Source organism: Nerophis ophidion, linkage group LG21 (assembly GCF_033978795.1).
Source record: "Nerophis ophidion isolate RoL-2023_Sa linkage group LG21, RoL_Noph_v1.0, whole genome shotgun sequence".
In the NCBI taxonomy this organism is placed as follows: Eukaryota; Metazoa; Chordata; class Actinopteri; order Syngnathiformes; family Syngnathidae; genus Nerophis; species Nerophis ophidion.
This window is the reverse complement of record NC_084631.1, coordinates 20,202,496-20,230,275: the sequence shown is the minus strand read 5'-3', so window position 1 is coordinate 20,230,275 and position 27,780 is coordinate 20,202,496. Positions and strand designations below refer to the sequence as shown.

General features: G+C 39.3%; 1 protein-coding gene across 3 annotated transcripts in view; it reads left to right on the top strand.

The window, feature by feature from the left end:
• The window catches only part of rbms3 (RNA binding motif, single stranded interacting protein), an 807,584-nt gene that overhangs the window by 735,677 nt on the left and 44,127 nt on the right, over positions 1-27,780 (top strand). For all 3 annotated transcript variants that reach the window (XR_009803506.1, XM_061882138.1, XM_061882137.1), the window contains exon 11: positions 1,016-1,126. Coding sequence is in view for 2 of the 3 variants with exons in the window: in XM_061882138.1 (XP_061738122.1) it covers positions 1,016-1,126 (111 nt within the window). In the remaining variant the exon portion in view is untranslated. The remainder of the gene's footprint in view (positions 1-1,015; positions 1,127-27,780) is intronic.

Here is a 27,780-nt window from a genome sequence, read left to right as displayed (position 1 = left end):
ACGACCCAGCAGTTGGGAACCACTGGTCAACTGTATAACAGTTACTGTAATATTTCCATGTCTGTCCAGAGTGATTGACCACTTTGCAAAAATGAAAAGGAGACGTTACAGTTCTCAGAAAATGATTCCCTGAACAGACACACAACAGTTGTTCATTTATTCTACTACTGTGGCTTTATTGTTTTTTGTATATTTTAGCTTTGTGTATCTGAAATAGGATTAGCCACATTGCCATAAATGGAAATTAAATAATATAAAAGAACCCAGAGATGTAGGGGTGCTTTATTTTTTGTTTTACTTTTGTAGATGTTAAATTTGCAAATGATTACTGCAAAATATATTTCAAAAAGATTCATTGCTCTTCCTTTTTGCTTTTACCAGTAGCAGTTTAGAAGTCTGGAGTAAAAAAGTGCACAAGTAGGTCAAATGCATTAGTTAATTTCAGGTGGTTAATTAAAGATCCATACAACATAATCTGATATGATTTTATAGTTTAAAGCACTATTTATGTATATTTTTATGACAAATAAGTGCTAAAATTGTTTTTGCTTGCGCGCTTTGCACTCTCACATTGATTATTCGTGCCCCAGGTGTGCCCCAGTACAGTATTAGGTCTAGTGACGCCCCTGGAATTAGCCACACCATTTTATAAGCCGCAGGTCTGAAAGCGTTGGAAAAAAATAGCGGCTTATAGTCCGTAAAATACGGTATATGTTACATTGTAAATGTAACCCAGGCGGTTCGGACTCCTGGCTTTATTCCAGGCACGTGAACCCTGATCGTCAGCATGAGAGGAGAGTGTGCTGACCACTGAGCTAAAAGCCCAGGCTCGCTGACCAGGCAGCCAGCACAGTCTTGAATGTTGTCAGGGAATAAGGTGTACCAACATACACATGGCACAGCCCCGCCTTTAGCGAACTTTGTACTGAATAAGGAAACTGACTGAAAATGTGTCCTAAAGTGGTCCTAAATATTTGGTTGCGTGGTTAATTTTTTTGTCTGTCTGTTTCTCCAGGGTGCAGTGATCACGCCAGCAATGGACCACACAATGTCCATGCAGCCTGCCAGCATGATGGCACCCCTCACCCAACAAATGAACCATCTGTCCCTGGGTACCACAGGAAGTGTGAGTACTTCTTGACATGTTCCCGTCAGGTCTTCCTTTGTACTACTTGATATATAAATTTGGACTATATCAATATTATCATCGGAATTAATATTCTTAAACCTTACTGGTGGCTTAAAACTGGAGCTTTACCTCCCATTAGTAAAAAAAAAAAAAATATATATATATATATATATATATTGTTTCTTATCCTATTTCTGACATTTCCTGGAAGTTTAATCAAAATCAGCCCCAAATCCTTTTAAAGCTATCTTTGGCGGAAAAAAAGGAAATAGAATGATTCTTCTTATCTGTCTTTGTCTCTGCGGGTGAAGGCAGGGCGGCTGCTGTACACGTGCAGAAGTTTGTGGCATAAACGTAAGGTACCAAAATCCAGATCACCCCCCAAATCTAATAACTTTTTTCTTATCCCGTTTCGTACATTTCCTGAAAGGTAGATGAAAATCCAGTTGTAACTTTTTGAGCTATCCATAGCGGAAAGAAAGAAGTGGAGTGAACCCTCTTGACAATTATCCACTATCGTTGGGAGATCAATTCCGATTTGTTTGCCCATATTTGACTTGTATCAGATTTTTTATGTTATTTTTAACAGTATTATGCGGAGTTTTTCAAATCCTACACATGCATGTTTCATATATGGCTATAAATCAGGTATGTACCGTATTTTTGGGACTATAAGGCGCACTTAAAATCCTTTTGCTTTCTCAAAACTCGACAGTGCGCCTTATAATCCTAAAGTAACTAATGTACGGAATAATTCTGGTTGTGCTTACCAACCTCGATGCAATTTTAATTGGCACATAGTGTAATAAGTGTGACCTGTAAATGGTTGTCAGACATAAGAGATACGTGTAGACTGCAATATGACGCCAGTAAATAACAGCAAAATTTTAAATGCCATCCATCCATCCATTTCCTACCGCGTGTCCCTTTTGGCGATGCGGGGGGTGCTGGAGCCTATCTCAGCTGCATTCGGGCGGAAGGCGGGGGAACCCTGGACAAGTCGCCACCTCATCACAGGGCCAACACAGATGGACAGACAACATTCACACTCACATTCACAAACAAGGGCTAATTTAGTGTTGCCAATCAACCTATCCCCAGGTGCATGTCTTTGGCAGTGGGAGGAAGCTGGAGTACCCAGGTGGAACCCACGCAGTCACAGGGAGAACATGCAAACTTCACACAGAAAGATCCCGAGCCCGGGATTGAACTGAGTACTTTCAAAATGTTTTAGTACGACTTTAAACCACACCGCTTGATGGATTGTCGGCCCATTACGGCTACTGTAGTCAAAGATACAAGTATTACTATGGTGTGTGTATAAGGACCGCAAAATGCCACCGATTAGCAGACATATTATTTGGCGTTTTGTTTCACATTATCATGCAAATCCACCTTTTCTTACCTGATGGTAAATGCCGGTGTGTATTTGGGATTTGTATAAGTCCTGAAAATTTGCGCAGGTCCGCCATTGTAGTCTGTGTCGATTCCGTTGTCGATAAACAACTTATTTTTATCTATCTTCTTGTTATGTGACATTCATCCTAAGTTCTAAGTTATTTCTCACTATGAAAGACCTAAAACATACCGGTATAATGAGTTTACATTATTCACCCAAAGAACTTTAGTTATTAGAGTTCCAGTCGAACGGTTTTTCATGGGACACATTTCCGGCGTTGTTGCACTATTGAGGCACGGATGAGAAGATGGTGCTCTTTTATTGATTTAAGTAAAGTCTGAATGTCATTAAAACAGTTAGCTCCATCTTTTGACACTTCTTCCAACCCCGTCCTTGCACGCTACACCGCTATAACAAAGATGACGGGGAGAAGGCGCTGTCGAAGGTGAGACACATAAATAAGACCGCCCACAAAATGGCACATCATGAAACGACGGTCAGAAAGCGGTAAAACATAATCTATGCAAAATGTGTCCAAAGAACCATCCTTACATGTTATATAGACCACAAGTAAGTGTTTTACATTTAGAAATAATTATAATATGACCCCTTTAATGCGCCTTATAACCTGGTGCGCCTTTTGTATGAAATAAAAATACCTGAATAGATCCACTCATTGGCAGTGCGCTTTATAATCCGGTGTGCCCTATGGTCCGGAAAATACGGTATGTTATGGGACTGCAGCCTGAACCATCGGGTTGCGTTTTTTTTCGACCAAGACATCATTAAAAAGCGTTAAGCCTCATAAATATTTGACAAATCAGCAGAAAACAGGCAAAAATAATATATTTTAGGAACTTAATGTTCCTCCACTCCTGCGTCTCAGACTGCTCGCCAACATGCTCTTCAGAGTAGACATGAGAGCAAACGTCCCACAAAGTGCGCGAGCCAAAATGCTCGCCCTCTTCCTTCTTAATTGTCTACACGTTAATATTTGATTCCGAAAAATTGATTTTGATTGCAAAAAATCGATGAAAATGCCGCAAACGCGCCCAGACTGAGACCTACTAGAGTTAGAGTCATGTTTAGTTCTGCAGCATGTGTGACATCATGACGTCATATCAGGGTCAGTTTGCGTTCACATTTAGACATCGCATTTTTTCAGTAATGTGAGTGACTAAATAAAAGATCGGACTAGACGAAAAAATCCGAATTGGACGTCTTACTCTGCAGTGTGAACCTAAGTTTACAGAATAGAATGTAAAACTAAACTAAACTACAAATAAAATGGAAAAAGAAAAATTTAACATCACTTCTACAACTTTTAAGATGACAATTATCGATGAAGGAGAAGGCAAAAGTCACACGGAACCCACCTTTTGTCACGTGGGAGTTGCATTTACTGCTGGGGTTGTTCTCCCAGGATACAGACAGACAACTCCGGACAAAGCATGCAGGTAGTAATATGATTTATTTTCATAAATTCTACACAATACAAAAAGACAGGAAAAAACAAAAGGAAAGCGTGCTAATCACTCGGGAAGCGAAGGCAACTACTTAGCGCAGAAATCAGGAATCGAGAATAGGAAGAAACCAAAGTAACATGTTGCATACTGCAAATAAGGAAGCCAGATCAAGTGTAGCGCACAACGTAAATAAATAGCTCTCTGATTAGTGCCCGGCAGCAGGTGAGCGTGCCAAACACTAATCAGAGGCAGGTGAAACCAATCAGCACCCATACTGACCAAAACAAACCCAGGAGTGCACAAAACTGGAACTAAGGGAGTCCAACACTAAACAGAACATGACTAAACAAAACATGATCCGGGCCGCAGATCATGACACCTATGAGTTTTTTTCTTGAATTTAAAAGTGTTTCTGACCTTTTCTGACCCCAAAGTGCTTTGGGCTTATTTTGTAGTTGTACTCAATAGCTGGGGAATGGGAATAAATGGGTTGTACTTGTATAGCGCTTTTCTACCTTCAAGGTACTCAAAGCGCTTTCAAATCTTCCACATTTACCCATTCACACACACATTCGCAAACTGATGGAGGGAGCTGCCATGCAAGGCGCCAACCAGCACCCATCAGGAGCAAGGGTGAAGTGTCTTGCTCAGGACACAACGGACGTGACGAGGTTGGTACTAGGTGGGATTTGAACCAGGGACCCTCGGGTTGCACACGGCCACTCTTCCACTGCGCCACGCCAGCTAGTTTTGCAATAAAGCCATGTTTTGAGAGTGAGTTACCAAAGCATGTGATCCTTTTTTTGGGCATTAAATCCATTCCACTTTATTTATATAGCACATTTAAACAACAAAATGTTTCCAAAGTGCTCCACAACAGTATTAAAAACAATATTCAAATACTATCCTGAGCTCCACCAATGACTAAATAAAACAAAACAAAACAAAAAATACATATAAAACCAATATAAAAACAGTATAAAATAAATATAATTAAACTATTTTAAAGGGTAAAACCAATTAAAACAGTAAATACAAATCAAAAGTTTAAAAACACAGAGGACAACAGAGGAACACACAACTCACGTAGTGTTAAAAGCCAAAGAATAAAAGTGGGTCTTAAGACGAGACTTAAAACACTCCACTGTGGGAGCAGTTTGAACATGGAGGGGCAGAGTGTTCCAGAGCTTAGGGCGGACCAAAGAGAAGGCCCTGCCTCCCCTAGTTTTAAGTCTGGTCTTGGGCACCACGAGCTGGAGCTGGCTCTCGGACCTCGGAGCACACGCAGGATTGTAAGTTTGGATGCGGTCCGAGATATAATGAGGTGCCAGTTCATGTAAAGCTTTAAAAACTAAAATCAAGGTTTTAAAATCAATTCTAAAATGAACAGGGAGCCAGTACAAACTCACCCGGTACTTAGACAAACTTATAAGTTTGGTACACGCAATTTCTTTGGCCGTACGATAACCCAGATGGTATACAAAAACTACGGCAGATCTTTGCCGAAGATTTTCATCAAAAAACTAATCCTGAAAAGCGAGGTACCATTCTACATTGCTTGCTTTCACCACCAGTAACTTGCTCATTTTCCAAATTGAAAAGATTTCCGGCAAAACTTTACAGCAGGGGTCACCAACCTTTTTGAAACCAAGAATTACTTCTTGGGCACTGATTAATGCGAAGGGCTACCAGTTTGATACACACTTAAATAAATTGCCAGAAATAGCCAATTTGCTCAATTTACCTTTAATGAGTATATATATATATATATATATATATATATATATATATATATATATATATATATATAAATGGGTATTTCTGTCTGTCATTGCGTCTTACAATTTTTTTCCTTTTACGGAAGGTTTTTTGTAGAGAATAAATGATGAAAAAAACACTTAATTGAACGATTTAAAAGAGGAGAAAACACAAAAAAAATTAAAATTAAATTTTGAAACATAGTTTATCTTCTGAGGTGGCGACTTGTCCAGGGTGTACCCCGCCTTCCGCCCGATTGTAGCTGAGATAGGCGCCAGCGCCCCCCGCGACCCCAAAAGGGAATAAGCGGTAGAAAATGGATGGATGGATGGAGTTTATCTTCAATTTTGACTCTTTAAAATTCAAAATTCGACCGAAAAAAATGAAGACAAAAACTAGCTAATTCGAATCTTTTTGAAAAAATAAAAAAATTAATAAATAATGGAACCTCATTAGTAATTTTTTCTGATTAAGATTAATTTTGGAATTTTGATGACATGTTTTAAGTAGGTTAAAATCCAATCTGCACTTTGTTAGAATATATAACAAATTGGACCAAGCTATATGTCTAATAAAGACAAATCATTATTTCTTCTAGATTTTCTAGAACAAAAATTTTAAAAGAAATTCGAAAGACTTTGAAATAAGATTTAAATTTGATTCTAAAGATTTTCTAGATTTGCTAGAATTTTTTTGAATTTTAATCATAATAAGTTTGAAGAAAGATTTCACAAATATTCTTCGTCGAAAAAACAGAAGCTAAAATGAAGAATTAAATTATTATTATTCTTTACAATAAAAAAAATAAATTGTGAGGAAAGAAGAGGAAGGAATTTAAAAGGTAAAAATCCTAAAATCATTTTTAAGGTTGCATTTTTTCTCTAAAATTGTCTTTCTGAAAGTTATAAGAAGCAAAGTAAAACAAAAAAAAAAAGAATTTATTTAAACAAGTGAAGACCAAGTCTTTAAAATATTTTCTTGGATTTTCAAATTATATTTGAGTTTTGTCTCTCTTAGAATTAAAAATGTGGAGCAAAGCGAGACCAGCTTGCAAGTAAATAAATAAAATGTTAAAAAATAGAAGCAGCTCACTGGTAAGTGCTGCTATTTGAGCTATTTTTAGAACAGGCCAGCGGGCGACTCATCTGGTCCTTACGGGCACCGCGTTGGTGACCCCTGCTTTAAAAATCAGCTTTACCGTCACCCTTTTGCTCTCGAACACGTGCTAAATCACTACATTGCGAAATGTATCACTCCATCAATTTTCTCACTCTCTCACACACACACACACACACCACACACCACTGCCTCTAAATCAAGACCATGCTGGAATGCAGGGTCAGGTTGTCTCAAAGGTGTCACACAGGCCTGACGCCTGATTTCCTGCCCTGCCCCTAATTCCTTGGGGGCTGCGCCTCACCCTAACGTTTGATCGGCGCGTGTGATTGAAACAGTGCTGTACAGTTAGCCACGTGTTTCCAGGTGAGCTGTCAGCAACTGTGACCCCATGTCAGTCCTGTCAGCTATGACCGCCTCACCTAATCTGCCCCAGCTTTGCTAGCAGCCAATCTGTCTTATGTCTTGTATTTGAAAAAAGAATCTGTCTTTTATTTTCTATTTTTTTTCCACTTTGCTTCCCTGCTTTCCTGGGGCCATGTGGTATTGTGCGTGTGTGTCATTTCTGCTTTTACACACATGCAAGGCTACTCTGGGGATTGGGAACTGTTGTTGTTCTTTTGTTTTTTTTACAGAGCATGCCACTGACACTGACTGATTGAGAACGTGTGTAAAAAGATGGTGCCTGACCAGAATTTGTCTCTAAAGTGGGCTTGACGTAAAAACATTCCTCAAGTGCACGCACATGTGGTGGAGTTATTTTGAACACCCTCCTTATTTTGCCACAGAGGAGCACCTGCCATGAGCAATGTTGCCAAAACACACACTAACTAAACAGTCTCAATTTGGAGGCCAAACATTGTGTTGTAGTGCAAAACCATTCATGTTGAACGGATTGTATTTGACCTGAGAGCAGGGGTCCCCGAACTACAGCTACCAGGGTCCACAATCTGACCCAATGGACACAAAAAGGTATTGTGGCCAAACAGCTGAATTTTTGTTTCAGCTGACCACAGAACTTTCCTCCAGAAGGTCTTATCTTTGTCCATGTGATGTCAGATGAAACAAAAATTGAGCTGTTTGGCCACAATACCCAGCAATATTTTTGGAGGCCAAAAGGTGAGGCCTTTAACCCCAGGAACACCACCCCTACCGTCAAGCATGGTGGTGGAAGCATTATGCTCTGGGTATGTTTTGTTGCCAATGGAACTGGGGCTTTACAGAGAGTGAAAAAGGAGGATTAGCTCCGAATTCTTCAGGACAACCTAAAATCATCAGGTCTTGGGCGCAGTTGGGTGTTCCAACAGGACAATGACCCCAAACACACTTTAAAAGTGGTAAAGGAATGGCTAAATCAGGCTACAATTAAGGTTTTAGAAAGGCCTTCCCAAAGTCCTGACTTAAACGTGTGGACAATGCTGAAGAAACAAGTCCATGTCAGAAATCCAACGAATTTAGCTGAAGTGCAACAATTTTGTCAAGAGGAGTGGTCAAAAATTCAACCAGAGGCTTGTGGATGGCTAACAGTGAAACTTGCCAAGGGACATGTAACCAAATATTAACATTGCTGTACGTATACTTTTGACCTAGCAGATTTGGTCACATTTTTAGTAGGCCTATAATAAATTCATAAAAGAACCAAACTTCATGAATGTGTTTTGTGACCAACAAATCACTCTATCACAAAAAAATAAGAGTTGTAGAAATTATTGGAAACTAAAGACATGACATTATGTTCTTTACACGTGTATGTAAACTTTTGATTGTAACTGTATATAAAAATACATGTTTTACAAAGTGCTGCACAGGCGATAAAACACATATTTGGAATCAGGATAAAAATAGGAGTTTGTTGTAAAAAACACAAGTGAAAAAAACATTTAAGAAAATCATGTGTGTCTGAAAACGGGACAAGCGGTAGAAACTGGATGGATGGATATCATCATAGCAGGTTAGGCAAATTACTACCGTATTTTTCGGAGTATAATTCGCTCCGGAGTATAAATTGCACCTGCCGAAAATGCATAATAAAGAAGGAAAAAAACATATATAAATCGCACTGAAGTATAAGTCGCATTTTTGGGGGAAATTGTTTTGATTAAATCCAACACCAAGAATAGACATTTGAAAGGCAATTTAAAGTAAATAAAGAATAGTGAACAACAGGCTGAATAAGTGTACGTTACATGACGCATAAATAACCAACTGAGACGGTGCCCGGTATGTTAACATAACATATTATGGTAAGAGTCTTTCAAATAACTATAACATATAGAACAGGGGTCAACAACCTTTTTGAAACCAAGAGCTAATTCTTGGGTACTGATTAAAGCAAAGGGCTACCAGTTTGATACACAGGTAAACAAATTGCCAGAAATAGCCAATTTGCTCAATTTAACTTTAAGAAATAAATATATATATATATATATATATATATATATATATATATATATATATATATATATATATATATATATATATATATATATATATATATACATATATATATATATATATATATATATATATATATATATATATAAATGGGTATTTCTGTCTGTCATTCCTTTTTTTTTTTTCCTTTTTCGGAAGGTTTTTTGTAAAGAATAAATGATGAAAAAAAACTTCATTGAACGGTTTAAAAGAGGAGAAAACAGGAAAAAAATTCAAATTAAATTTCGAAATATAGTTTATCTTCAATTTCGACTCTTTAAAATTCAAAATTCAACCGAAAAAAATTAAGAGAGAAACTAGCTAATGGAACATCATTAGTAATATTTCTTGATTAAGATTAATTTTAAAATTTTAATGACATGTTTTAAATAGGTCAAAATCCAATCTGCATTTTGTTAGATTATATAACAAATTGGAAAAAGCTATATTTCTAATGAAGACAAATCATTATTTCTTCTAGATTTTCTAGAACAAACATTTAAAAATAAATTCAAAAGACTTTAAAATAAGATTTAAATTTGATTCTAAAGATTTTCTAGATTTGCCGGAACAATTTTTGGGAATTTTAATCATAAGTTTGAAGAAATATTTCACAAATATTCTTCGTCGAAAAAACAGACGCTGAAACAAAGAATTAAATTAAAATGTATTTATTATTCTTTACAGTAAAAAAAATACATTTACTTGAATATTGATTTATATTGTCAGGAAAGAAAAGGAAGGAATTTAAAAGATAAAAAGGTATATGTGTTTAAAAATCCTAAAGTCATTTTCAAGGTTGTATTTTTTCTCTAAAATTGTCTTTCTGAAAGTTATAAGAAGCAAAGTAAAAAAATAAATGAATTTATTTAAACAAGTGAAGACCAAGTCTTTAAAATATTTTCTTGGATTTTCAAATTCTATTTGAGTTTTGTCTCTCTTAGAATTAAAAATGTCGAGCGAAGCAAGACCAGCTTGCTAGTAAAAAAAATAAATGAATTTATTTAAACAAGTGAAGACCAAGTCTTTAAAATATTTTCTTGGATTTTCAAATTCTATTTGAGTTTTGTCTCTCTTAGAATTAAAAATGTCGAGCGAAGCAAGACCAGCTTGCTAGTAGATAAATAAAATTTAAAAAATAGAGGAGCTCACTGGTAAGTGCTGCTATTTGAGCTATTTTTAGAACACGCCAGCGGGCGACTCATCTGATCCTTACGGGCTACCTGGTGCCCGCGGGCACCGAGTTGGTGACCCGTGATGTAACATATTATGGTAAGAGTCATTCAAATAACTATAACATATAGAACATGCTTTACGTTTACCAAACAATCCGTCAGTCCTAATTGCTAAATCCCATGAAATCTTCTACATCTAGTCTCTTACCTGAATGAGCTAAATATTATTATTTGATATTTTACGGTAATGTGTTAATAATTTCACACATAAGTTGCTCCTGAGTATAAGTTGCACCCCTGGCCAAACTATGAAAAAAACTGCGACTTATAGCCTGAAAAATACGGTAGATGAAAACATACAATTAAGTGATTAGACTCATAGTTTTACATTTCTTTATACACACTGTCTGCATGAGGAAATGGGCTCCAGGTCTGTGGATGATGTCGTATCGCATAGCAAAGCTGGCGAATGAAAGTTATCCACTGATTCCTCAAAGACGAATTGATGTTATGAGAAATGATTACCAGATTAATTTTCAGAAGCAAAAAAATGCATAAGGAGAACTTGTTAGTGAAATTTTAGTCATCTGGATGCTATGGATCCTTTAAACCGTACCCCTCGGTTGAATTGTGGCTTGACTGTAAAGGCCAGCAGCTTGTTCTGGAGGCGCCACACCTCAGAATACTTGGCTGTCCTGCAAACTCTCTCTGTTTGTGTATGGTTACGGCTTTGACTCTCATCCAAGAAAAGAACCCAATTTTCCCCGGTCCACCCAAGCCATGACATTTGGTTTGGTGACCATTGCATTCCGAGAATACTGTTGAGAATCAGCCTTGGAAAGCTTGGCCTGCTGTTAAAGGAGCCATAGAAACCTTCACCTTGTGATCAGGAAGTCTGACTCAGTCTGCTGGTCACTGCTTTGGAATCCAGCTCTTTGAAACACAAAATGGTTCTGTGGATTAACTTGAATCTACCTACTCAGTGGCCTAGTGGTTAGAGTGTCCGCCCTGGGATCGGTAATTTGTGATTACCCGGCCGAGTCATACCAAAGACTATAAAAATGGGACCCATAACCTCCCTGCTTGGCACTCAGCATCAAGGGTTGGAATTGGGGGTTAAATCACCAAAAAAGATTCCCTGACGCAGCCACCGCTGCTGCCCACTGTTCCACTCACCTCCCAGTGGGTGAACAAGGGATGGGTCAAATGCAGAGGAAAAAATGTCATCACACCTATTGTGTGGGACAATCATTTAACTTTAACTAGTTCAGCCATTTGAATGGATATGTTAAAGTTAAAGTACCAATGATTGTCACACACACTAGGTGTGGTGAAATTTCTCCTCTGCATTTGACCCATCCCCTTGATCACCCCCTGGGAGGTGAGGGGAGCAGTGGGCAGCAGCGGTGCCGCACCCGGGAATCATTTATGGTGATTTAACCCCAAATTCCAACCCTTGATGCTGAGGGCCAAGCAGGGAGGCAATGGGTCCCATTTTTATAGTCTTTGGTATGACTCGACCGGGGTTTGAACTCACAACCTACCGATCTCAGGGCGGACACTCTAACCATTAGGCCACTGAGTAGGTAGATTCAAGTTGATCCACACAATTGATCATGTTATACCTAAAAACCTTTGATAAGCCTGTTGAGTGTCTGAAGCACAATGTGAATATATTGATGTATTGATACAAAAGTTTCAAGTAATATAATGGCTATTTAACATTCACATACTTCTTCCGATTAGGGTTTTATGCTGCCGATTTCGATCTTCCATGAGTGAGATCTCTAGAAAAGAGGTTCATATGGCCTTCTAATAATCAGAGGCAAAGTAGCCAAAACTTGTCAGGTACAAACATTGTTTTAATTCCGGCTTTTATAAACAAATGTTGTTTATACAAATGCATCATTAGTAGCCCAAATAAACATATTCACTATATTACGTACAAGTCACAAACAGATTAGGGTCAAAGAATCCAGTTGTTTTGGAACAATTGATTAGACTTAGACTTAGACTTCCTTTTTATTCTCATTCAAATTTGAACGTTACAGTATAGATAAGAACGAAATTTTGTCGCATTAACTCATGGTAGTGCAGGATAAAAGATCAATAAGGTGCCTATATAAACAAATAGATTACTGTACAGATAAATTTATTGCACTTTTTACACAAACTGTCCTGCTTCCGCAACCACTTGAGATTTATGCCAAATTGCCGGGATGAAAAGCCAGCAAACTTGAGAATCAGAAACCAAATTCTGATCGGTGGCTGCCTAAATACTTTTTTGCCCCACTGTATTTCAATTTATGTGTGGTGAGTGTTATATATTGAGAGTGTAACAATATCAACACAATATTGTAATGAGTTACTTACTCCTTTTGATAATATACAATTATTTGAGCGAAACAAAGTCAGTTGTACACGATAAAAAAAACCAAAGCAAAAAACTACTATCTGCTTCTAGTTCAAAGCTCCTGGTTTTTGACTTCAGAGTCCTCCTTTGTGCATGGAATTATTCCCTGAGTTGGTAAATAATGAACAAAAACAGCAACAAAAAATATGTTTACAAAATACAAATATTGACCTTTAATATCAGCACCACCAATGTATACATTGAACCTGCCCTCCTCTTATGTATCGTGCACTCACTGTGACGATACTGACACACCAACAGTTGTTATGTTATCATCATTCTGGACTCTTATAACTCTCTACTTGTTAAATTCATGTTAATAAATTAACCTTCTACTGTAACGTGGTTCATATTATTGGTACTCAGCCAGCGTTTGTGCTGATGGACCCATTGCATTGTGTGGCTTTTAATTGGCTAAGATAAACATCTGTTTAGTATTCTAACATAAAAGTGTTTGATTGTGAGGCATTACAAGCCACAAAATCCAACGGGTCCATTAGACCCACAAACGCTGGCTGAGTAACAACAATATGAACGTTGCACGGAAGATTTCTCTGCCAGTTTCTGCATCCAACAGGGATTCTTCTTTTGTGTTTCCGCACCCGCGTTCCCACACAAGGTTGCAACATTGTTTGTCAACACTGTCTGCTCTCATTTTCTCGCACATTTGACCCTCTGATGTTCTCTGTACCTACACTCTGTCCTCCTCCTGTCTAGGCAAGCTGTGTGTGTGTGTGTGTGTGTGTGTGTGTGTGTGTGTGTGTGTGTGTGTGTGTGTGTGTGTGTGTGTGTGTGTGTGTGTGTGTGTGTGTGTGTGTGTGTGTGTCACACAGAACATCAATTTCCACACTTCTATTAGCCTATATGTAATAGAAATGTGTAGGGGGTGTATGGTGTGTGGTCATTAAATATGTATTCTGAAATATGTTCTACACAGAAAATGAGCCAAAGTCAGTGAGTCTCAGTTTGAAAAATGCATTAATCGTATCATTTTTCTTTTAACAAAAAATGAAAACGGCTTTGCACAGACAAGGCACTAGCTTAGCAGTTAGCATAGTTATTAGCATGCCTGCTCCTAGCTTGTTGTCGGTGTAAAAAATGTTTAGTCTCGTCCTCCAGTGATAATAATATTTGATAATGATAATGCAGATTATTTTTGTATTTCATATGTATTACATACAGTATGTTTTTCAAAATGTCGCTCAAGTATATTGAGTGTCAGACCTTGCCTGTGTCTTTATATCACTGGTATTGCTGGCAAAGTGTTGCGATATCACGTTGACTTTATTGATATTACGCATGAAATGAATACAACATATTTTTTTCACAGCCGACTAAATGTCATGCAGATGCAAATCAGTGCACCTCAGCGTCAGGTACGACTGAATCAAACACAACCGACATGAGTTGTGTTTAAAGGACTTCGGTGTCGATATGTTATTGACGATTTATCTCCACAGCCTCAAAAAAAAAACTAATTGACTTCGCTTGGTACAAGAACATGACTGGAGAATGCTAAAAATCTCAGTTATGGGTTACTTGAACTTACCATCAACAAGGCCTTAACACTTACCAACAGTCTATCGTCCATCCGCCATGCATTGTGATTGTGTTTGGGCCAAGTGTATGTATATGGTGTAACCAAAATACCAAAAAAATAAAATAAAATATGAAAGTAAAAATAGAAGAACATCATGCGTCGGCCAATGCGACGACTAATTAATCCGACAGAATGTAATTCAATTACAAACGGTATTCAAAAAAACACCAACTGACACCAAAACGCATCGATTGTATTCATTGGACTTAGCCCCTTAAAGGGGAACATTATCACCAGACCTATGTAAGCGTCAATATATACCTTGATGTTGCAGAAAAAACACCATATATTTTTTTAATCGATTTCCGAACTCTAAATGGGTGAATTTTGGCGAATTAAACGCCTTTCTATTTATCGCTCTCGGAGCGATGACGTCAGAACGTGACGTCACCTAGGTAATAAAGCCGCCATTTTCATTTTCTCAAACACATTACAAACACTGCGTCTCTCAAACACATTACAAACACTGCGTCTCAGCTCTGTTATTTTCCGTTTTTTCGACTATTTTCTGGAACCTTTGAGACATCATGCCTCGTCGGTGTGTTGTCGGAGGGTGTAACGACACTAACAGGGAGGGATTTAAGTTGCACCGCTGGCCCAAAGATTCGAAAGTGGCAAGAAATTGGATGAAATTTGTTCAAAATACGAGGGTGTGGGGAAAGTCGACGAAATGGTCAGTCGTTTGTTCCGCACACTTTACCGACGAAAGCTATGCTACTACAGAGATGGCAAGATTGTGTGGATATCCTGCGACACTCAAAGCAGATGCATTCCCAACGATAAAGTCAACGAAATCTGCCGGCAGACCCCCATTGAATGTGCCGGAATGTCTGCACATTTTCCCGGCGATGCTAAGGCAGACATGGCACAGAGATGTATGGATAACCTGCAGATGCATTTGCAACGATAAAGTCAACGAAATCACAAAGGTGAGTTTTGTTGATGTTATTGACTTATGTGCTAATCAGACATATTTGGTCGCGGCATGACTGCCAGCTAATCGATGCTAAAATGCTATTTAGGCTAGCTGTATGTACATGTGAAACTATATTTACATCCAGCGTTTCCTTCCACCCACATTTAATGACAAACAAACACTTACCAATCAACGGATTTAAGTTGATCCAGTGTCACAAGATGCGAAACTTCCGATCGTTGGTCTGCACATTTTACCGGCGATGCTAAGGCAAACATGGCCAAATAGCATCAATAGCTTTTCGCTCAATAGCTCCAGTTTCTCATTCAATTTCATTTTCGCTATCTGCCTCCACACTCCAACCATTCGTTTTAATACATGCGTAATCCGATGAATCGCTTAAGCCGCTGAAATCCGAGTCTGAATTCGAGCTAATGTCGCTATATCTTCAATCAATCAATCAATCAATCAATGTTTACTAATATAGCCCTAAATCACTAGTGTCTCAAAGGGCTGCACAAACCACCAATTGCTGTGCTATTCGTATTGGCATCACTGGATGACGTCACAGGAAAATGAACAGTGGCTTCGCAGATAGCGAAAATAAGGCACTTTTAAGCTTTTTTTAGGGATATTCCGGGACGGGTAAAATTTTGAAAAAAACTTCAAAAGATAAAATAAGCCATTGGGAACTGATTTTTATTGGTTTTAACCCATTTGAAATTGTGATAATGTTCCCCTTTAAAGGGGAACTGCACTTTTTTTTTTTTTTGCCTATCTTTCACAATTTCAATGTAAGAAAATAACACCTGTCATTCTTCTAAGTCGTGGAATACGCCACATATGAGGTGGCTGATAATCAGAGTACCCAAAAATTGTACTCAAGTAAGAGTACCGTTGCTTTAGAATAATACGACTCAATTAGAAGTAAAAAGTAGTCATCAAAATAATTGTAATAAGTACGTTTCTTAAATAAAATCTCTCATCTTAACTACTGTTGATGATTTGTATTATTACTTATTATTTGTGTATTTTTTTCTGTATTGTTAAAATGCTCCACATTGTTTCTTTAGGTAAGGGAAAAATCAAACTGTTGGAAATATGGCACAGACTTATGGAATGTTTACAATGAAAACACATGAAAAAAAACTGTTATAGCCAATATTTCAGAATAGTTCCCACTAATAGAGTAATATTTCCATCCATCCATCCATCCATTTTCTACCCCTTATTCCCTTTTGGGGCGCTGGGGCCTATATCAGCTACAATCAGGCGGAAGGCGGCGTACACCCTGGACAAGTGTTACGACTCGGAGTAAGGAGAGGACCCAGATGCAGAGAAGAAGTTAAAAAAAATAAAGCTTTTATTTTGAAACAACTTTTTACCTCCAATGCAAAAAGTTTTTCACAAGAATAATCAACACGAGGAAAAATATTTCCGAGGATAAACAATTAACTTAAAATCACTCCACAAAAATAAGGAGGAATACTAATCTGAGGAAATTCTAACAAAAAAAGAATATTAATAAGAATAAGCAAAAAGCACTCCAACAGGAGGAAAAAACACCAAAACGACCTATATATAAATACTAACTATAAATAACAAAAAATCACTCAATCAATGAGGCAATAAATTCGAAATTTGGAAAAACATAAACTCACCAATGAGGAAGACGAAGGATAACCAAGGACGCTCGAAGGAGGAAAAAGTAAACTCAAAATTACAGCAAAAACTAGGGTACAAGGAAAATAGGAGCAAGAGAAGGAGCTAATCAAGGACATGGACATGGACGCGGACGCTGGAAAGGCACGATAGACGAGACGATCTGGCAAAGGACAAACGGAGAAGTGAGCTTAAATAGGATGTGGGAGTGATGGGGAACAGGTGGAAACAATCAGGAATCAGGGATGACGTCAGACTGGTGACACAAGAGGAACGTGGTCTGAAACAAGAGGGTAGCTTTTCAAAATAAAACACGTGAATCAGAGGACAGAAAAACCAAGACAAGACTTCCCTCACCGCGGTGTGACAACAAGTCTCCACCTCATTTGTGTAAAATTAAATTATTCTCTTAAACATCTGATAATTGATACTAGTAATTGTTTCCTTTGATTAAAAACTTAAAAATAAAAAATAAAAATTAAATAATATAAAAACAAGCCAGTCTTTTAAAGAGCTCTTCGAAAGGAATGGCTCTTCAAGCTCCGGCTTTTTTCAAAGAGCCATGAATCCCATCTTTATGAAGAACATCACGGTTTCACTATCTCGCGTTCGGGTGGCATCCTGACCAGATGCCCGAACCACCTCATCTGGCTCCTCTCGATGTGAAGGAGCAGCGACTTTACGTTGAGCTCCTCCCGGATGGCAGAGCTTCTCACCCTATCTCTAAGGGAGAGCCCCGCCACCCGGCGGAGGAAACTCATTTCGGCCGCTTGTACCCGTGATCTTATCCTTTCGGTCATGACCCAAAGCTCATGACCATAGGTGAGGATGGGAACGTAGATCGACCGGTAAATTGAGAGCTTTGCCTTCCGGCTCAGCTCCTTCTTCACCACAACGGATCGATACAACGTCCGCATTACTGAAGACGCCGCACCGATCCGCCTGTCGATCTCACGATCCACTCTTCCCCCACTCGTGAACAAGACTCCTAGGTACTTGAACTCCTCCACTTGGGGCAGGGTCTCCTCCCCAACCCGGAGATGGCACTCAACCCTTTTCCGGGCGAGAACCATGGACTCGGACTTGGAGGTGCTGATTCTCATTCCGGTCGCTTCACACTTGGCTGCGAACCGATCCAGCGAGAGCTGAAGATGCCAACCGAACGCCTCCCTAGGGATGTGTTTAGGGCACGTCCAGCTGGTAGGAGGCCACGGGGAAGACCCAGGACACGTTGGGAAGACTATGTCTCCCGGCTGGCCTGGGAACCCCTCGGGATCCCCCGGGAAGAGCTAGACGAAGTGGCTGGAGATAGGGAAGTCTGGGCTTCCCTGCTTAGGCTGCTGCCCCCGCGACCCGACCTCGGATAAGCGGAAGATGATGGATAGATGGATGGATGGATGGATGGATGGATCATGGTTTCACTTGCATAATCCAACACAACCAAAAAGAAATAAGAAAATGCACTTATTAATTTATGTACCACTTTTAAATGTCTCTAAAAAAATGTTTACCATTTGTTCACGTAATGTGTTAAACTTTTACCATTTTATACAGTAGTAGGGAGAGAAAAGAATAGAGCGATAAAATAATACATACGGTAGGACCAAAATGCATAATATTACTTCTTTTGATTTATTCGGGAGTGCATATCCTTTGTTGTACTTGTGTGTAAGTGACAGCGTTTTGCATGACGGGAGGTGACTGACAAGGTGTGCATATTTAATTTCATGGCATGTTGTACCCAGGTTTGTTGTCATGGTGACAGTGGTAATTGACCGCTTCTCTGTCCATGGAAGACGTTTGTGAATCATCCTTCACTTTGATTAGTTTTTCATGGATAGAACTGAATCACATTAAGAACTTACCTCACTGTGCATTGTTAGCCCGTACTTACCCACAAAGCGTTGCTGCACAAAGAACGACTTTGCTTCATTCAGAAAGGAAGGACATACCGTATTTTCCTGACCATAGGGCGCACCGGATTTTAAGGCGCACTGCCGATCAGCGCGTCTAGTCAGGTCTATTTTAATACAGAAGGCGCACTGGATTATCGGGTGCATTAAAGGGGTCATTTTATTGTTTTTTTTCTTAATGAAAAACCCGTTCTTGTGGTCTACATAACATGTAATGGTGGTTCTTTGGTCAAAATGTTCCATAGATTATGTTTTACCGCTTTCTGACAGTCGCTTCAGGATGCACCTTTTTGTAGGCGGTCTTATTTACCTGACTCACTTTCGACAGTTTCTTTTCTCCCTAAACTTTATTTTAGCGGTGCAGCGTGCAAGGATGAGAGTGGAAGAAGTGTCAAATGATGGAGCTAACTGTTTTAATGACATTCAGACTTTACTTAAATCAACAACGGAGCAGCATTTCCTCATCCGTGGCTCACTAGTGCTATAACAACGCCGGAAATGTGTCCTGTAAAAAAACGTTCGACCAGAACTCTTAATAATGTAAACGCACTACACCGGTATGTTTTAGCGCTTTCATGGCGAGTTAACTGACGGATATAAGTAAGAACTTTATACTACTTTATATTAGAAATAACAACAGTGGAGGATGAATGTCACATAACAAGAAGCTTATCGAATCGGCACGGACGACAGAGGTGGAAGGGCGCAAATTTTCAGGACTCATGCAGATCCCAAATACAGATCAGCAGGTACCAGAAGGTAAAAAAAGTTCATTTTGCATAATATTGCGAAACAAAACGCCAGATAATGTCTTACCCTATACGCACACCATAATTATACTCACATTTAATTTTTAGTGAAGATATAGAATAGGCAAAATAAGCTTTGGCTTCAGCCTATTCCTTTTTCGGTCATTATTTTTCTTTTCTTTTCTTTTGTGTGTGTATGTGTATGATTGTTGATATGAATAGCCTGCACTGTTAAACTGATCACACAAAATGGTTGATTGAGTACATGACCGAAATAAACTTATTTCATTCCTTTCATTCATTCATATGTTGAATCACATTACAATCCATCAAGCGGTGCGGCTTCATAGCTTACCAAAGTCTTACTAAAACATTTTGATAGATTTTCGAGCGCCGTGTGAAATGTTCTATATTTCTAATGGAACATATAAAATGTTGGTGTTGTGTACCTGACTCATATTGCAGTTTACGCATATCTCTTATGTGTGACTGCCATCTACTGGTCACACTCATCATTCACCATTTACCAAATAAAATAGCTTTGAGGTCGGTAAGCACAACCAAAATTATTCCGTACAATAAGGCGCACTGTCCAGTTTTGAGAAAATGAAATGATTTTAAGTGCGCCTTATAGTCCGAAAAATACGGTACAAAATTGTTTTTTTTGTTTTGTCCTTTCATGTTTTTGCAGTGCAGTGTAACAATAATTGAAAGAGGGTACTAGACTTGTTTTTACACTGGTTCGACGGTTAATAGTACATATAGTATATTTTACACATAAACAAAAAGTATATACTGGATGTTGATAGGATTAAAAAATTAATATAACTTGTGTTCATTGGAGATTTACTGAGTGCGTTCATTAAATTCATTCAGTCTACCACCCTAAAGTAACTTTTCAAAAGTATATTTTCCTTCAAGGTGCTCAAGCATGAATATTTGTTTCACATTCAGGTGTGTGTGCACTGATATCCGCGAGAAGTATGAATCCCCAACTTGGCGCATTAGGGATGTTTTGTATCGCCAGAACCCGATCCCACCTGACAATGTGGAGAAAGGTATTAATAGAGCTGAAACGGGACAAAAAAAATCATCTTTATCACCATGGCAACACATTGCTCTACCGCTAGACTTGACGAGGACTGACTTGCATGAGCAGCAAGTGTGTAATTATTTCCCGCTCTTAAATTATTAGTATGCTCTGCTGCTTAAAAGGGTTAACTAACGGTTATAGTACAATATTAACTCTTGATTCAAATATGCAGTCTTACAGCTATAATATATACCCTATTGGGCCATTCCACCAAAAGTAAAGTTGTCTTTTATACAGTCTGGTAAGACATATCGGGCCTGATCTACTAAAAGATTGTGTTTACTAAAACGTGCAAACTTGATAGCGCCTGCAAAGATTGCATCCCTGAAACAAGCAAAATATCGTGTGAAATTCTTGCAGCGTATCGGTTTATGATCATGAAAATATGATTTTTAAAATGCCCACAATAGTTAAAGCAGTGTTTTTCAACCACTGTGCCGCGGCACACTAGTGTACCGTGAGATATTGTCTGGTGTGCCGTGGGAGATTGTCATTTCACCTAATTGGGTTAAAAATATTTTTTTGCACACCAGTGATTATATTCCGCAAAAAATGTGCCTCTGTTAAGTGTCGGTGCTGTCTAGAACCGTGTAATACTCTTCCATATCAGTACGTGGCAGCAGGTAAATTACTTTGTAAATGTCGGGAACATTGTTGGTCGTGATCACAATATGCAGACGACAGCGGGAGGCAGCGTGCAGGTAAAAAGGTATCTAATGCTTAAAACAAAAATAAACAATAAGGTAAATGTCGCTATGAAAAGGCATTGAAGCTTAGGGATGGCTATGCAGAACGAAACTAAAACTGAACTGGCTGCAAAATGAACAAAAACCGAATGCTGGACAACCGCAAAGACTTACAGTGTATGGAGCAGCAGATGGCGTCCACAAAGTACTTCCGTACATGACATGACAATCAACAACAAAATAGGAAACACTTACACAAAGGAAAACAGCAAAAAACTCATAAGTAACGGCGTGATGTGACAGGTGTTGACAGTACGCCTACTTTGAGACAAGAGCTATAGTGATGCATGCCTGGTTATGGTTTGAAATCATATCCAACAATTGCGAGAACTACTTTTTACTGTCAATATCAGCTGCTAATTTTCATTTTTTTATGTTTTCCGCTACTGGTGTGCCCCGGGATTTTTCCAATGAAAAAAATGTACCTTGGCTTGAAAAAGGTTGAAAAAGACTGATTTAGAGAATCAGATGCAAGTATAATCACTTAAAAATTGCAGTGTGATTTATCAAGTCTGAAACTATTTAGCATCTACTGTATGATTAGCACGTTTGAAGGTGCATGCAAGCTGGCACAGTTACGCACAAATGGCTGCGCCGTGGTCAGACGGAGAAAGCGAGTCCAACAACTGACGATGGAGAGAGAGAACTCTCCATGTGCATGTTGAAAGTCGACATATTTCTGTCGGTAATGAAAAAAATATGCGTCTGGATACTTCCAGCGTACCATCACAGTTACTGGTGGTGTTTTGGGCACAACCTGGTCCCCCCAGAGCACACCTTCAGCGTGCTAAAATAGATTCTGTTATCTATATCAGTGTTTCCTAACCATTTTTTGAGCCGCGATACCCCCCTCCCCGAGGTATGCCAAAAATATCTGTTTCTCAGCAGTACTCGGGTGTAATGCACTCCTCCAACACTTGTGGCAGTAATGATGTTCTCAAAAGAACAGAAGAAGTCTGGAGCTGAAGTCATAAAGAAATTTATTTTAAGTGCAGAAATTATGACTACGGGTGTATTTGCATTTGCTCTTTAATTATATTGACAGTTTAGTTCAAATACATATCTTATAATTATCACTTATTTCACTGCTGGACTCGAGAAAGAGGTTCCGCAGCCTCCGTAGAAGAGCCTCCAGGTTCTGTAAAAGCTTCTTCCCTCAGACCGTAAGACACTTGAACGCATCATAATAATCCCCTCAATTCTCCCCAAAAATGGATTAACTCGCTGGAATATAAAGACAATATAGCATACATCCATAAATGTGGATGCATATGCAAAAGTGCGATATATCTACAGCATTCCTCTCTGGAGAGAGGAGAACCTTCCAGAAGGACAACCAACCATCACTGCAGCGATCCACCAATCAGCCATCAACTAAACCATTTCTTTGTAAAAAAAAAAAAAAAAAGTTTGCCAAAATGCACCTCTCAAACTTTGCAGACTCTCAGAAACTAAATTCTCTGGTCTGATGAAACAAGGAATGAACTCTCTGGCGTGAATGCCAGGTGTCATGTTTAATAAATGAATGGGTTGTACTTGTATAGTGCTTTTCTAACTTCAAGGTACTCAAAGCGCTTTGACACTATTTCCACATTTACCCATTCACACACACATTCACACACTGGAGGGAGCTGCCATGCAAGGCGCTAACCAGCACCCATCAGGAGCAAGGGTGAAGTGTCTTGCTCAGGACACAATGGACGTGCTAAGGTTGGTACTAGGTGGGGATTGAACCAGGGACCCTCGGGTTGCGCACGGCCACTCTCCCACTGTGCCACGCCGTCGTAGTTCCGACCATAAACGATGCCAACTAGCGATCCAGGGGCGTTATACCCATAACCTGCCAGGAAACCAGAGTCTTTGGGTTCCGATGGGAGTATGGTTGCAAAGCAGAAACTTAAAGGAATTAACCAGAGGAAACCAGGCACCGCTCATGATCAACAATACCAGTGAAGCATGGTGGTGGCAGCATTATTGTTGTGTTTAACTAAGAGGAGATGGCGGCAGATTAACACCAGGTGGCAGTAATGTCCAAAGATTTATTTTTATATAAAGTATATATATATATATATATATATATATATATATATATATATATATCCATCCTTCCATTTTCTACCGCTTATTCCCTTTCGGGGTCGCGGGGGGCGCTGGCGCCAATCTATATATATATATATATATATATATATATATATATAGATATATAATAAGAATAATAAACAATACTAATGAATAAACCTAGGAAATGAAGTGTGACAAAAACTCAAGTGTAAATGGTGTAAGACTATGTGTGTAGATTAGCTGGAGTGTGTCTTACCAAAGTGTTGGAGGTGCTTGTTGAGAGACGCGGTTCAGTCCGACAAGGGCTGGACAGGCAGGGTAGTCCATGAGCGGAAGCGAGGAGTCAAAAACCAGAAAAGCGTGACTCGAGGATAAGCACAGGGAAGGTACGGAGGGCTATACTCCAGCGTCGGCATGCCAAGTTGTGCACGCTTATGAAGGCAGGTCATTCATTAAGGGCAGGCGCGGTGATTGATTACAGCTGGCGGCCGCTGCAGGGCGGAGACGCACAGACGGTCGAGCGCCGCCGGCAAGGGTCTCAGCCGTAACAATTATGCTATGGGGAGGGTTTTCAGCAGCAGGAATTGGGAGACTAGTCAGGATAGAGGGAAAGATGAATGCAGCAATATACAGAGACATACTGCATGACAACCAACACTTTCCATCTGACCTGACAGAGCCTGAGAAGTGCTTCAAAGAGCAATGGGTGAAACTGCCCAAAGATAGCCTATGGCATCGTATTCAAAACAACTCAAAGCTTTAATTACTGCCAAAGTATTGAGCAAAGGGTCTGAATATTTTGTATTTATTTTTTTAAACCAATATGCCTGAGTAAAATCCCAGGCACACAAAGTGAATGTTGATACATTTTTTTTTTTAAGAACAGAATTATAGAAAAAAGCTTAATATTTCTGAAAGATTTATATTAGACATCGTGATAAAAAAAACACATTTTTGGAAGAAGGGACATGCAACACATGTTTTTTTTTCCAGTGTTCACTGCAGTTTGAATAATCTCTTAAATCAGTGGTTCTCAACTTTTTTTCAGTGATGTACCCCCTGTGAACATTTTTTTAATTCCAGTACCCCCTAATCAGAGCAAAGCATTTTTGGTTGAAAAAAAGAGATAAAGAAGTCAAATACAGCATTATGTTATCAGTTTCTGATTTATTAAATTGTATAGCAGTGCAAAATATTGCTCATTTGTAGTGGTCTTTCTTGAACTATTTGGAAAAAAAGATATAAAAATAACTAAAAACTTGTTGAAAAATAAACAAGTGATTCTATTATAAATAAAGATTTCTACACATAGAAGTAATCATCAACTTAAAGTGCCCTCTTTGGGGATTGTAATAGAGATCCATCTGGATTCATCAACTTCATTCTAAACATTTCTCCACAAAAAAATAATATTTCAAACATAAACAATATTTAAACAAAAAAATCTAGCTGTCAACACTGAATATTGCATTGTTGTCTTTCTTTTCACAGTTTATGAACTTACATTCATATTTTGTTTCGGTATTATTCAATAAATATATTTATAAAGGATTTTTGAATTGCTGCTATTTTTAGAATATTTTAAAAAAAATCTCACATACCCCTTGGCATACCTTCAAGTACCCCCAGGGGTACGCGTACCCCCATTTGAGAACCACTGTCTTAAATTGTATTTATTAAATCAGATGAATGTGCAGGACACTGCTCAAATCAACAATATTTCACGTATTTCATTTAGTTTTTAAAATGAGTTTGCCGCATCAGTAAATAAGAGGCGAAATACCAAAGCATCACAGAGAAATTAGTATGCATGGCTCCAGGCCGGCGGGGAGAAGGTCGCTTCAACATGGCGGACCCTTTTTAGTCGACAGCAGTATGGGAGGAAGGTGAGGGTCTGTATATTTCACCTCAGCCCATTCTGAGCCCCGACAGCCCCGAAGTGGTGATAACCTTAAAGTCATCAAAGATAAGAATGCGTAGCAACATTCCAACGTGGGCTGCATCCTCCTCACCGTGCGTGGCGGCGACAGTAGGAGGAGTTAATCACCCTCGTCCGTGGCCTTTCGCTGCTCTCATTAGCAGTGAGCGGTGGAGCCCTCGCCCATCCATTAGCAACACTGCCGGTAATGACACTTCACCGGCCCGCCAGCCAAGAAATGCGATTACGACATCCTACAGTGGACCGGGGTGGGGAAGATTGACTCGCTGTGGTGACCCCTGGCAGGGAAAAAACCCAAAGTGGATGAGAGAAGATGGAGAGGCGAGGGAATAAATAAAAGGAAGAAAAGGGGATTATACATCCTGTGGTCCAGAAAAAGCTGGAGGAAGAAGAGGCGAGGTGGATTTTATCTGGGGTTCACATCCGTTTGCTTTGTGCCGCAATATTGTCTTTCAAGCCTCTTACACCCTCACACTCTCCACGGTGTGGACAAAAGTATTGGGACACAAGCACGTTTCTGCCAGTGGGTGCTCGGTGTGTGTGTATTAGAGATGCGCGGATATGCAATTATATCATCCGCAACCGCATCACCAAAGTCGTCATCCACCCGAACCAACATTTTATCAGAAACGCAACCGCCCGCCATCCGCCCGCTGAAATACATTAGAGGTTGGCCACCTTTTCCACTCACAGAGCTATTTAAAACCGTTTCACAGAGTAATGAAGACAATTGGAGCCGCTAACATTCTCACGATTATCCAATTGGCGTTCATCCTGATGACAAGGATAAGGGCGTGCTGTGAAGCCATTGCCTTTGACACCTTCAACAACATGTAGAAACCGATTGTTAGTCCGACAACATGTTGTGTGCAGCTTCCGCAATCACACGTACAAGATTGAAAGGCATACTGGGTGACACAGAGTATACTGATGGTTGTGATATAAACAACTTTAACACTTACTAATATGCGCCACGCTGTGAAGCCACACAAAACAAGATTGACAAACACATTTCAGGAGCACATCCTCACAGTAACACAACATAAAACCAAAACACAACAAATACCCAGAATCCTTTGTATCCGTGACAATTCCTGAATATATTTTACACCCCCGCGCCCCCAACCCCGCCCACCTTACCGACGCACGGGGGGGGGGGGGTGGTTTCTGCTAGCGGGGTGTATAAAATAGTCAGGAATTTTCATGGATACAAAGGATTCTGGGTATTTGTTGTGTTGCGTTTATTTTGTGTTACTGGGAGGATGTCCTCCCAAAATGTGTTTGTCAATCTTGTTTGGTGTGGCTTCACAGCGTGGCGCATATTACTAAGAGTGTTAAAATTGTTTATATCACAACCATTAGTGTACTCTCTGTCACCCAGTATGCCTTGCAGTCGTGAGTGTGTTGCTGTGAAAGCCACACACAACATGTCGCTGGACTGACAAGCAGATCGTACATGATGTAGAAGGCGACAAAGTCAATGGCTTCATAGCACGCCCTAATACTTATTAACTGGGTGACTGCCGGCAGTCATTCTAGAGAATGTTTACGTCTCCTATTGTCTTCTTCACTTTGTGACACGGGTCTCAAATGGCTCTTTGAATGGCAAAGGATACCGATCCCAGAACCATGTATATCAAATATTTCCGGATGGTTCAACCGCCACCCGCCCAAATCTAATTAAAATCTATTTTTTCGTCATGTCACCCGCCCGACCCGCAGTTTATCCACGGACTCTGCGGATGAGACCGCAAACCGCGCATCTCTAGTGTGTATTAATGTTCGCCCGATACCAATATTTTGCTACTTTTCTAAATAAAGGGGACCACAAAAAAATGTCATTATTGGCTTTATTTTAACAAAAAAAAAATCTCTACATTAAACACATAGACTTAGACTTAGACTTAGCAACTTGTCAAGACCAGGACTATGGTCTGATTTGTGTTCCTGTGGTGCAAAGCAACTGGATCAGACATGGCGTGAAGGTAAAAACATGATTTTAAATCCTAACTCGAAAAAAGGAACAAACGAAAGGCTCTCACAGCGGAGGTTCAAAACGTGGCTAAGAAAACAAAAACTACCACAAAGGCAAAACTATGGACATACAACAAAACTTGCAAACTATGGCATGAATAAAGAAAACCTATCTGGAACGAGAAAAGAGCATGAAAAAGAGGAGCATGGATCATCAGCATAAATAACAAGGGTGTGT